Source organism: Coffea arabica, chromosome 6c, assembly GCF_036785885.1.
Source record: "Coffea arabica cultivar ET-39 chromosome 6c, Coffea Arabica ET-39 HiFi, whole genome shotgun sequence".
In the NCBI taxonomy this organism is placed as follows: Eukaryota; Viridiplantae; Streptophyta; class Magnoliopsida; order Gentianales; family Rubiaceae; genus Coffea; species Coffea arabica.
In genome coordinates, this window is record NC_092320.1 from 59,261,350 (window position 1) to 59,275,414 (window position 14,065).

General features: G+C 34.9%; 1 protein-coding gene across 1 annotated transcript; it reads right to left on the minus strand.

The window, feature by feature from the left end:
• Positions 1-10,591: 10,591 nt before the first annotated feature.
• Positions 10,592-12,100, minus strand: LOC113691706 (F-box protein At5g07610-like). The gene has a single exon (XM_027209973.2). It carries the CDS (start codon positions 12,054-12,056, stop codon positions 10,713-10,715), a length of 1,344 nt encoding a protein of 447 aa, XP_027065774.2. The 5' UTR covers positions 12,057-12,100; the 3' UTR covers positions 10,592-10,712.
• Between the last annotated feature and the right edge of the window lie 1,965 nt (positions 12,101-14,065).

Genomic DNA, 14,065 nt, shown 5'->3' on the forward strand with positions numbered 1-14,065 from the left:
TCAAGCCAAAAGATTGTGAGGAGCATTAACAGAAGGCTATAGTGAAAACATTTAGCAGATTCAATGGCCTCTTCAAGCCAACCAGCAGAATCCTGGAATTCACTCACAACTTTCACTATTAAAAATAGATATTGCTACTGCAATCGCAAGGGCACAGTGAAGATATCAAAGAACGAAAAGAATCCGGACAAATTGTATTTTTGCTGCTCAAAATACAGATATTTCAAATGGTATGATGGATGAGAAGAAGAAAAAGTTAAGAGCAAAGGAAGCAACCAACACACAAACAGGGAAAGGGATACTAGTAGAGTTAGAGTACTTGACATTTCAGAAAGGCAATCTGATGTTGCCATGGAACTGCAAAGACAATTTCTATTACCAAGTGTCTTAGGAAACGTGCTGCTCATCACCAATATGCTACTGTTAGCTATATTTATTTTCATTCAAATAGCAAAATTAATTGGCTGAATTTATGTAAATCTGCTGCAACATTGTAGTAGTTGTAGTATGTCGTTTCTGGTGAAAGCCAATTGAAACTAGAAGGCTATGTCAGTTAGAATGCTACATGAACCTGTGTAAAATCCATGTATGCAGCAGTTTACAGTCATTGTATGAGGTAATGAATAGCACCAGTATTTGATTGACAATAGCTCCTGAACAATAGCAACAGCGACATTACACATGCTAAAATGCAATAATCATATCAGTAGTACATATAACATTTCCATCAATGCAATCCACAAGTACAAAACACCATCTACAAGACAATTTCTACAGCAGATGGTGAGGATTGCACCACTAATATTGTAAGAAAGTGTTAGCTTCCATTAACAAAACATTTTAGGTGTCCTAAATTCTGGTACTTCTTGATATAGCAGCACCGAATTCAAAAGAAGCTAAGCTAATCATTACATGCTAACTAGTCTAAACTGGCAACTCAAAACCAGCTGTTGAAAGTGCTGGTATTGCTAATGCTATTGGAGTTCACATTTACTAGTGCATTCATGCTGATAGATGTAGCATTTGCAGATTCAGAAGTCAATTGAACTGGCACCTGAGGATTGGAGTGACCACTTCTTGTACTTTTGGTCCTACCAGCACCTCTTGCTGTTGAAGTAAAAGGATTGTTTGAAGCAGGCCTTCCTCTTTGTAAACATAATAGCATGAAAGTGAAGTTCAGAGCAAAAATTTGCATGCAGAACTTGTTATTTTCTTAGACAAGCTATACTATACAAGTTAACACTTTTCTGTTAGAACCTATAGCAATAGCTTGACAATTGTTCTGCACGTTAACATCTCCATTATGATTAGTAGGACTAGGATTGCTCCCTTGACTGGAGTGAATTATAGGTACATTTCCTTCTGCATGATCCTGTAAAATGAGAGTACTTATGAGGCTCTGGAAACCTCTGCATACATAATTCTAATAGACAAGGAATGAAACATAATACTGGCAGCAGTTTACCTAAAGAACAGTTCCTGATAAGCTTGTGCTGACCATTCCTCTGCCTGGTCTACTCTTTGTATTTGTCATTTGTGATAACAACTTCAAATGAGTTGTAAGTAATAGTTAACACATAACAAAAACCAGTGTAAGATGATGCAGTTCAGTAATGATTATGCAATACTACTACTAGTTCAGCAGGGGTTCTATTTGCAGTCCTTTTTTTGCACAGATTGTCCTTTGCAGGTCCTCTTATTATGACCAAAAGCTCCACAATTTCCACACTTGAGAGTACTTGACCTTTTTGGTTGTGAAGAAGAAGCTCCCTCATCAGCTTCCCTTCTTCGATTTACTCTTGGTCTACTAGGAGTTCTTCGCAAAGGAGGTGGCAACACAGTTTTTGGGAGCAAATCAGGCATAGCAGGCCACCTCTTCACATCAGGAATAGGATTAATCATTGCAGAGTATGCCTTCAAATACATGTTTTTTGTGAACTAAGCTTCACAGTAATACTCCAATTTTTCTCTCCTGTACATAATTCCTAGTGCTGCATATTTACATGGAATTCCATATATCTAAAAAGCACCACAATCACAGATTCTTTTGCTGAGATTAACTATGTAGCTTCTGTCCAGATCACCAATCTCGAATGTGTCTTCACTAGCCATATGCATCTCACATTTTCTTGATGCTTGGCTAATTTCTGTGAGTTTCTCAGCAATTCTAGGAGTGATATTAGCAGTCAAGGTGCAATTTTTCTGATATCTCTTGTGCAGTTTTTTCATGAACTTTCTCCTCAAACCATCCACTAATGTCAGTATAGGCTTTCCTCTAAGATCACTAACCCAATTATTAAAGGATTCAGTGAAATTATTTGTGACATGATCACACTTAAGTTAAGATGAGAAGACATGCCGACACCAGGAACTTCTTGAAATTTTATCCAGATATTTCCAAGCATCTATGTTATTGTCTTTAATACTTGCCATTGCTTCATTATAGCCAACAACATCATAATTTTTTGCTGCCTTCCAAAAGAAACTTCTAAGTAATATACCTAGAAATTGAGACTTGAAATTGCTGCATATATGCCTACAACAATGCCGTCCAGTTGCATCAGGAAATATCTCCTTATAATCAAGATACAATCCCTTCTGCCTATCACTCAAGAAAGTTAAAGGGATATTGTTGTCAAATGGTCCAAAGAACTCTTGAAAGTAGTAGAAGAACCACCTTCAAGTATCCTTGTTCTCACATTCAGTTACAGCAAATGCTATTGGAAATATGTTGTTGTTTGCATCCAAAGAAACTGCTGTGAGAAGCACACCTCCAAATGGACCCTTTAAGAAACATCCATCAAATCTCACAAAAGGCCTACAACCTTCTAGGAATCCCAGTTTTTGAGCTCTAAAGCTAATGAATATTCTCAAAAATTTAGGCTCAACTAAAAGATTTGGCCTATCATAATGTATTTTACAAATGCTGTTGGGATTATTGTTTCTTAATAGTTCAACATATTTTGGAAGTTTAGAATAAGATTCAGCATATGTGCCTTCTATTTCAGCAAGTGCTTTGTTCTTAGCTCTGAAAATCTGCATTTTACTTGGCTTCAGACCATACTTCCTCAACTCTGCCTCTACACCTTTGCTGGTCATGTTAGGATGATCTCTCATGACACCAACCAGCTTCTTGGCCATCCAGTCAGATGTGGCTTTAGCACAATGTTTATCCATCACACAAGTGTGCAGTGATTGGTAACTTTTAATTCGAAAAGTGATATTATCATCCACTAGTGGTGCATGTATTCTCCACTGGCATCCCTCAATGCCACAGATAGCAATCACTCTAGATCTCTCGTTTTTCCATCTCAGAAGTGGAAAACCTTTTTGAATAACATAATCTTTCAAGACAGCCCTAAACGCATCCACATTCGTGAATGATTAACCCTTGTCAAACTCTATGTCATCTTTAGGATTGTAAATCCACATCTTTGATATGATTAGTTATCTCATAGGGTCATCCCCTTTCTCACTTTCGGAATCAAGAACCATAATTTCTGCTTCATTGTCTTCAAAATCAGAAAACTTAGTATCACTAACCTCGCTGTCATCATTTGAGGCCCTATCTAGAACTACTTCATCCTTATTGTCACTATGCATATTGTATCTCCATGAAGAATCGAAGCTAGAGTCTTCATACTCATCATCTGAGATATCAACCTCTACACCTACGGTCTTGTTATTCTGTTTACTAATAACCAGAGTATCTTACATGTTCACAGTAGTTGGATTTACTAAGCTATTCTCTTCATCAGCAGGGATAATTTCCATATCAGAGACTACAAGTTTATCACTGGCTTAGATTGATGTATTTTGAACATCTCACTAACTAAATAGTCATCATTAACATCCATAGTGCAATTTTTTTCAGGAATTTCACATCTCATCTGCATAATCATGTTAACATTCCCAGGGATTTTGCTCAATGCCTTTTCAGTTACATCAAACAACAAGTTAATGTATTAATGGCCACTTGGATCAACGTTTGGAATCCTTATTTTGTTTGCATTATAGTGAACAACAATGTCATATGCAGCAGCAAGAGTCCCCATCCTACATTTTCAGATTTGAATGCAAAGTGGTGATTAAATAAAAGTGCATGCTTCATGCCTTTACATTTTTACAGAAACACATGAAATTTCCAAAAAAATATCAGAATACATGTCCACTACAGATCAGCATACATCAACATTACAGAAATTTCTAGAATCCAGAGATGAAACATCTATTGATCAAGCAAAAAACTACTCCATAGCATGCAATTTTTAACAAACTGATTCATTAGAACAGGGTCATCATTACAGTCCCGCACTAGAAAAAATGGCTTAGTAAGTTGATATGCATCAGTTGCTGAAAGTACTAGTATTTCTGATATCATTATAGTTCATATTTGCTAATGCATTCATGCACATTTTTAACAGAAACAAATGAAATTTCCAGAAAACATCATCATGCATCCATCGTGCATGAAATTTCAAGAAACATTAGCTGACACATCTACTAATCAAGTAAAAAACTACTCCATAACATGCAATTTTTTAACAAACTGATTCATTACAACACTGCATTACAGTACTGCATAAAGAAAATGGAAATTGGTACCTTAATTTCTGCTTTTAAGAAGCTTTACTTCCACCAGATGAAGACAGCTTCACTTGAATTCCACTGCCTTCTTCATTGTCCCATTTCTTAACATTTAGCCAAAAGACATGTCTTTTGAGGTTTGTAGCTACAAAGCAAGATACATTTGTTCAATCGGCCTTGTCACATCACTCATCATCAGAAATTGGCGCCAAATTACTTCTTCTATTGATGCCTAGGAGTAATGATTTTTTAATCACCTTCATTAGATATTAAATTTCTGTTATTCTAGTTAAATGTAATTACCAATGTGAAGATGCATTTGTCAATTTAGTTAACGTCAGTCATCTAAACCAACCTCTGATGACAAATAGGTCATTTCAGCGCTTTGCATATCAGCAATGGACCCCAATACTCTGCCAGGGGAGCTAGTTGAAATTTTTAAAACCTGGAGGGGTCTCAGTGCAAGTGTCAGAAACCTCAGGGGAGGTTTGTGAAATTATCCCAAAAAAAATTATAAAAAAGGTCAAATTTATTGTTTCATTAGTATTTAAAATTAGTCACAATTTAGATATATTTTTCCAAAGATAACACCTATTATTGTTCTTAGTGTCCTCTTTGTATTTAGATAGTTTCTTGATTTAAATTCATTTTTCAAGAACTAACACCTAAAAATCGAATTGAGTAATTATTAAAGTTATTAAACCCAGCAAAGGCACTCGGCCTTTGAATCACTGGTTCAATCGTAGGTGAGTGGTTGAACTAGAGGATGACTGAAAGAACATTTAAAAATACAACAAATATATTAATTAATATAGTACATGTAAAGTTTATAAATAAAATGTTTTACATATTAGACCAATTGCACTATGTAATTCATAGTTCAGATGTATTTAATTTGAATTTAGATAAATAAAATTGATTTGAAGAGATAACTTTCAATGAGTGATGATTTTGTTGTGTTTTTACACGGTATTGCTTTAATATCTAATTTTGTTGTGTTAGTACATATATCATAAAAGCTACCAAAAAAGAAAAAGCGGCTAAAATCCTTCTTAATCGCGGCCCCGTACCTATCAGACAAATTCAACAGCAAACGCTAGACGTCCACTGGTCAAAGTGTTCAACCCATTCTGCCTCATTCTATATTCACAAACCCGCTGCAGCCTAACTTCAATAGATGCACAGCCCAATATCCTTGAAACAAACAGAATCGATCCAAAACATTCAGCCCAATTCCAAAATACCAATAAACTTTGAAACACAACTATTGTGGTTCCGCAAGGCAAACCGAAAGGAGGAAGAGACATACAATTACTTAAGTTTGAATTCGAGTGAATGAACACATATTTATCGGAATGAAATACTGTTGTTTATTTAAAAAAAAATTTGAGTGAAAAACACATATTTTATTTAACTGCTCAGAGGTCCTCTAACGTTTTAATTTGCACATATTGCTAATTACTGGACGGTCTATAAGTACTTAAATGTGAATGTTGGCTGAAAACAAGGTATTTTGGTTTTAACTTTAAGTGGCAATTATTTCATTTAAAAGAGTTATCCTATATGATAATCTTTCAATGCAATAAAATGTCTTGATTCTTAATGTGCTCAGTTTTGTAGTAGGCTTGTACATGAATAGAATGGAATTGAACAAGTTTTAGTCCCTTGTACCCATTATGTCGTATTCTCTTTTCTTTGGTCATTTACAACTATGCACACAAATAGTAATTTTTATTTCTTTGAATCTTATTTTGCATAATTGCAACCCTTTTAAAGGATCAATTTTGAATTTTGCAATTAATGCATTGATATCAATTAAAGTTTGAAGGGACATTTCGTCTCAATATACCCCTATGAGAAAAAAAATCCGATTTAAAACTTTGAACTCGAATTCAAGTTTGAATTTACTAAACATCGAACTCAAGTTTAGAATCTTCTGAAAATCTTGGTGGTAGCTTGCCCGACCGGTTTAACTCAATAAAAAAAGCAATTGGTCATCATATACTACTCGAAAAGAATGAATAGTCTTGAACTCATAATAGGAAGCACCGAAAGTAGAGAAAGTGTTTTCTTGTACAATGAAATTGCAGGGACAAGGAAACAGTTCAGAAATTTCTATATTAAATTGCTCATCTCTTGCCCTAATATGTCAGTTTCCAATTATAGTAAACTTCGGATACAATTCACAATTGAAACCTACTAGTAACACTTCCAATTTTTTCTCAACTTCCAAGTCTATAAAACCTATATATTCTAGTTATAAACCAACATAAACCTTTTTTCTACTTCTCCACGGAACTCAAGATTCTGAGAATTATAACAACTTTTCTGTGATCGTTCCTTCTTCCTTCCAAAATTTTGAAAAGGGACATTATAATGCTGCCATATGGAACTCAACCACGATGGTTAGAACATTTGCTTCAAGTAGGATTCTATGAAGACGTTGATACTTGTAGCGTTCAAACCCATCGGTGGAAAACAGTTTTCTGTAAAACATGTATGGATGGGCCAATTTGTGATCAATGTTGTTGGACAAATTCTCACAGAAATCATGATATTCTGCGGGTACGTTTACTTTTTATTTCAACATGCATGCATGTGTATTTATTTAATTTTTTTTTGGGTCTGGTTTGGAATAAACTTTTACTTATCATGTATTAGGTTTGCAAAGCGTCTCATCGAGTAGCTGTACCAAAAGAGGATATAACAAAAGATATGGATGTTGATGGCATTCGGCCCTTCATAATTAACTTCAAATTGATTTTCTTTTTGCATGAAAAACCTAAAAAGTCAGTGCAAAATTGTCCGAAGTGTCAGATATGTCAAGGATATATCAAGGATCCAGCTTATAGGTTTTGTTCAATCGCCTGCAAAGTAAGATTTTTTTTTCCCCTTTTCTTTTTTGAGATTTTATCTTAGGCCTCAATTGTGTTAAATTTACTTATACATAACTTATGTTCATTTCTAGGTTAAATCAGTTCAAGGAATCAATGGCAAAGTTGATCTGCAACCAAGTAATTAATGGCCTAGAAGTCCAGCTTCGTCCAATTAGAAGGCATGGGAGAAAAGGAGTACCTCGAAGATCACCACTCAAATAATGGATAGATATTAAGTTGTTATGGTTATTGAACTATCTAATTTACATGGATTTAGGCAGATCCACTTTAAAAAAAAAAAAATTTAGTTGCTAATTTTATCTACTATTTCATTGGTTTCGCCCGTTTAAGCACAGGCAGCTTACTTTAAGTCATATTTTGAGTGCTTATTCTAGTCTGGCAAGTCAAGAAATAATACAAATTGCCTTAAATTGCCCTTTGGTTTAGGGTTTCAATTTTTTTTTGGGTTCAAAATTCAAGAACAACGTATATACCATCAGGATAGAAGAAGATGATGCGTTTGTTTGGAAGGCGCCATTGTTTGGGTAGGAAGGACTAGACGTTTGCACGTGCAACCTTTTGGGGTGAATTTCATGGTTTAGATTTGGCCAAATTTGTGAAATTTGAAAATGCGCATTTCCAATTTTCATGTTCCAGATTTTGAAGTTTTGATGTAATCGTGAGTTTTACACTAATTCAATGATAATTCATGTTTATATCAAAATTATTCCGGTTTACATCGCAAACTGGACAGAATTGAAATGGGAGAGGTCCCATCTCTCCCAATTTTCATGCGATAGTTGGAGGTCCTTAAAGTGGTTTTCTTTCACTCATACGTACACGTTGGTAAAATTTTCATACACTGACTGACAGTGTATATCCGAACGGGTCTAGATGCATGTCATATGTACAAAATTGCTCATTCGACACCCGTTAGTAAAAAAATCATTTTTTTTTATATATGTTATACTCGCTAGTATTTTAAGATTTGGTTTGTATTTATTCTATGCTTCGTGTAATATTTGTGAACTCACAGTTCCACCACTCTAATCGCAATCCACACCTCCGAATCAACCTCAATAGCAAATGAGCACCCTTTTCTTCCTTTTCCTCGCGACCTCCTCCAATTGAGAACGGACATAGAGAAAAATTACTTCAACAAGTGCATTGTTTTCGTGTTTAATTTCAAGGAAAAAGATTGAAATTATGTTAAAAAGTCTTTTGTCGTCAGCATGAAATTCATTTCATTTTATATTTTCTTTTTTGTGGATGAGAAAAGTAATTATTGAATCAGTGCCAATAGCGATTGCTAAATTAGGTGACTTTGTTTGTGGTTCAAAAGATTCAATTGTTCATAACATTATAGTACTTTTTATGATATGATATATATAAAAAAAAATAATTAATTAACAAATATGTTTATGATATAAGCAGAATAAAATTTGAAATTTTTATTAAATCTTGATAACCAAACAGACCCAGTTTTATACTTAGAATTGGACCTGTCGGACTCAGACTCCCTATCACTATTCAATGAGAAAACACATCTTTCTTATACGAACGTTAAAACTCAATTTTATACGAACAATAAAAATCAAAATTCTGAAGACTAACGACTATTCTGTGGTTAAAGTTTTTTTTTTTTTCTTCTAAAAATTGTGGGAATCATGCTGCTGCCACTATGGTTGAAATATTTACTTCAAGCAAAATTCTATCAAAATGATGATTTTTGTAACATTGAAGGCCATCGTTGAAAGACAAGTTTCTGTTTAAAAAAAATGATTGGATAGGCCGATTTGTGATAAATGTTTGAAGGTTTCGCACGATATTCTGCGGGTATATATCCTAATTATAACAACCTTTATATGTATGTTTTCTTTTCTTTTTTTCTTTTTTTGATTTTATTGTATCTCAATTACCTAAATAATATTGTTTTAGGTTTACAAAGCATCTCATCAAGTAGTCGTGGCCAAAGATGATATAATGGAAGATATTGATCTTGATGGCATACAACCCTTCTTAGTTGACTCCAAATCAATTTTCTTTTCGCACGGAATATTTAAGAAGATGGAGCAAAATTTTCCCAACTGTCAGATATGTGAAGGACGAATCATAGATCCAATCTATGACTTCTGTTCAATTGCCTGTAAAATAAGAATCCTATATTCGTTTAGGATTTTATGGTAGGGCTTCAACAATGTCAAAATTGCTTAACATGAATTTTGATCCCTTGTAGGTTCAATCCCCTGGAGGAATCTTTCTCAATGACGAAGTTGAAGTTGATCTGCAGCCAAATAATGCCAAGCCAAGGTGTCCAACCTCCTAGAAGTTGTGGTATTTTAACTGTCTAGAGAAAGTGTGATGAATTAGAATTTTTATTCATTACTTCTGTTTTTGCTCTTTTGAACACAAGCAGCTGTCAAAAGTCAAAATTTTGGGAGGTTATCATTCTCATCAGGCTTGTCAAGGAATTTGATGTAAAGTGCTTAAAATTGTCCTTTGGTTTCGAGTTTCTTATGTTTCAGATCAAAAACTGGTACTGATAAACACATGAAGGTACATTACATCTGCATAAATGCATATGAATATGGAGCAAAGATATCTGTCTTTTTGCCTTACTTTGAGAAGTTAGGCAGCTAACTAATTCACATTGTGCGAGCAATTGAATCTGATGCAAGAACTACATTCTGGTTTAACTGACACAGTTAAGAGCTAGTGTGTATTACCTCAGCCATTTTGGTTCTATGGTCTCCATTATTTATTTAGTCATTCGATCAAAAGCAAGGGATTTTGCAGCATATTCACATACATTTTACATGGATGAAATGAATCCCCAACTTTTCTTCTAGCCCTTTATTTGTTATTCAGCAGAGCACTCTTTTACTCTCGTATTAATTAAATCAGGGGACATTTGACCTCTCAATGGGATTTTTAACAAGCTCTGCGATTAAATTCGCCAAGAACCACATTGAAAGATTGCAAAGTAGTTTCAATACTAGGAAATCTTCATCTTGATCCAGCTAAAGTCACATGGTTAATTCAAGCACTTGGATTAAATTTCCCCTTGACATCAAACTGTTGAACACCAAGAACAAGCTTAACAATGGTTGACACTTGACAGACATTCATTTGCTCCAAAGCAAAGAAAGTGTACCATTTGAGTAAGATAACAATATAGATCACCTCGATGCACAAACAATTTCAGTCAAGAACATGTTCTGCACCAATAGCAAAGGATATACATAATAACTAAACACAAGCAAGTGTTTCCAAGTGCTGGTGTGCATCAATCCAATCATACAATGTAAGATTCTCTCCAAAATAAAGAGCACCTGGAGGATTTATTTCCACATGCTCAACAACCTTCTTTGTGATAATGTCATATGAGATCAACTTACCTGGCAATGACAACACAAGCTTTGCCTTGTTGTCTTTTTCATCTGCAACAAAACTCGGAACTCTAAATTGATATCTTTCCACTTCATCAGGATCAAATGCCTCATTGACAATCAACGGGTACTCAGCGATCAAAAAATCAAGATCAACACGATGCTTGACATACCACTTCGAATAATCACTCTCCATCTCCAGAACATCAACCAATGTAGCTCGAGGACTGTACGTCTCGATGAGATGTAAATGCCCACCAGACTCCCCAAAGTACAAGATATTCCTTCTCCACTGGTCATGAGGAATCAAAGGACTTGGCATTGGCTTGAACCTCTCACTCCACAAATCAAAGCACAAAAAATCCCCATCAGCATTCGCCCAATGCATAGCATCATCCAAATAAGCCCCATACTTGAAAAGAACCTTTATACTATTGAACATGGAACTCAAGTTGTCATCCTCGTCAAGCTCCTCATCCCACTCAAAATCAAACTCATAGGACTCATCTGTCTCCTTCCAAACCCCAGTCTCCGAGGAGTACAATGAAAACCGGAGTACAATCTCCGGCAACCTCATCCAAACGCATAAAATTTTGTAGTGGTCGGGTTTTAAAGGATCGAAAGCCAAACTCAAATCCCTAATTGAATGGCGATTCTCGGGCGAATCCGGAAGCTGAATAAACCGACTCTGATTGGTACTAGGATTATACATAAAAAATTTTGTGCTTTCATCATCGTACGGGTCCAAACAGATCAACCCATTACAGGAGTGAATCCGCCATGGAAAACCCTCCCTTCGATTGCTCAAATTAGAAGTTATAATACGCATGGAATTGACATCTTCCAAACTATTGCTAAGACAAAGGAAATTGAACTCAGGAACCCAACAAAATACCCGGTAAAAGAAGAGGTTGGTGACGGCGGCGGAGGAGGTGGGATTGCGGCGGGCGTGAAGGCGGCGGAAATTGGGCCTGGAAATGATTGAGAGCCATAGTTTGGAGACGCATTGCAAGCGGAGGAGGGATTTTGGTGGTAAGCAGAGTAGAATTTCGGTTAAGAGGTCTTCGTTGTTGATGATGAACAGGGTTGATGGAGATGGCGGCGGCGGCAGTGGTGAGACGGCGGAATGAAGTGGGGTGGTGCCGGAGATTTTCGAGGTATAATGGGTGAGACGAAGTTGGGGTTTGTCTTCTTCGTCAGCCATGGTAACTGATTCGAAGGCTAAAGCAAAAGAATGAAATGATGATATTAGTACAGGGTATATTACTCGTACCTGGTTTCAGAGTTATGGATCATAATCTTACTGGGCTCTTGGCATATCTAGGAGGCATGGAAAAGCCCATCTGTAACCTTTACCACGTCAGTTTGGCCCTTTCATGTTTCCACCACGTTTATACAAAGCGAAAAGTGTGGTCTGTTCATCCCGATCATGATACATTAGAACGTTCGGGCTAGGCTTCTCTCATTGCATTGGATGTAGGGTTGCAAGCGAACTAAGGCGCTCGTGCTCGAGTTGAAATCGAGCTCAAAATATTAAACTCGTTAACTTACGAGCCGGCTCGCAAGTTCGAGTATATATATATATATATTATTTTAAGTATATATATATTTTTTATTTTAATAGTAAAATTATATATATATTTTTAATATTTTATTATTTATTAAGAAAAAATATTATTTTATTTATTTTTTAAAAATAAAATAATTATTTGTTATTTTTTTCGAGTTCGAGCTCGACTTGATAGCTCGGCTCGAATCAAGTCGAGCTCGAGCTCGAGTTTTAAATTGTCAGCTCATCAAGATTGAGTTCGAGTTCGAATTCAATAAAATTAAGTCAAGACTCGACTCGATTAAACTAAAACTCGACTCGACTCGGTTCGTTTGCAGCCCTAATTGTATTAAAGAGAACGTCTCTCCATTACACTTGAATAAAATTAATTTAAAAATTATTTTTGAAAATTAACACAGTTCATAATATATTCCATTACTTATACTAGTTATACATAAATAAAGTTTCGTATGAAATTGATCAAGTTTTGTTGCCTGATTAATTATTGCAAATTTTTCATAATTTTAACCCATTTTTTTATTTTCAAATGTTTCGTGTAAATTTAATATCAAAATATTTTCAAAACAATATCATTTTTTAGTATCTTGATCTAGAGATCAAAAGAAAATTATTGACTCAGTTACGTGATTTTATAACAATATTATATAAATTTAGATATAAATAAACGAAGAGGCCAATGGAGAGAAATCAAATTGAGAGGATCTTAACCCTAGAACGTTCATCCTACTTCAAGATTGAATGATACATTGGTCTCTAAATATGATACATCGGAACATTCATCACTCCCATCAAGATTCATTATTCATTGGTACATTGGTCTTCCAAGATGATACGTTAAAACATTCGGTTTTCTTTAAGGTATTGATCTCTCAAGATGAAACATTAAAACATGTAGTTTTCTGTGAGGTTCATGGATACATTGATGTACTTTTTTGTGATTCATTAGTTTTTTACTTTGTATAGAATTTCTAAATTCATATATTTATATTAATATTAATGTTGGTACGTGTATAGTTGGTCTTGTATGATGTAAAAATAGAATATTGAAAACATCATTTGTAACTTTAGAAACATTGAAAGAAAGGTGGAATGATAGATATATTCTCGCTAATCTTTTGGTCTTCATTCTACTTTCTCTTTACTGTGTAGTTTTATTAGTAATAAATCTACAATACGAATCACCAAATCTAGAACATATATTACTAGATTTACAGCATTACTTTTCCTTTTTGTCAAAGCACCTTGAAGTTATTTATTTTACTTATACTTTTTCAACCATTGATGTATTTTGTTTATCTATTTCAGGCAAAAATTAAAGACGGACCAACAAAAATGACAAATTTTCTCTCAGAACCTTCATATTTGTTTATTGAAAGAATTTAGGCTAATGGTATATAGTTCTATACCTAAGGCTAAGGAGTACCAAATTACCCACACTAAGGTTGTTCTCCTTCGTATGCAAGAACATGTTCTTTCATCACCTTCTTAAAGTAAGCAAACTGCCTTAGTGTTCTTTAATTACCTTCTTAAAGGGTGTGTATAAAGGATAGGATATTGATGTATAGTTTTGGAAATCCTTTCCCATCAATTGGGATGGGATAGAGCAGCTGAAAGGAAAGAAAGAGAAGAGGGTAGAGTCCACA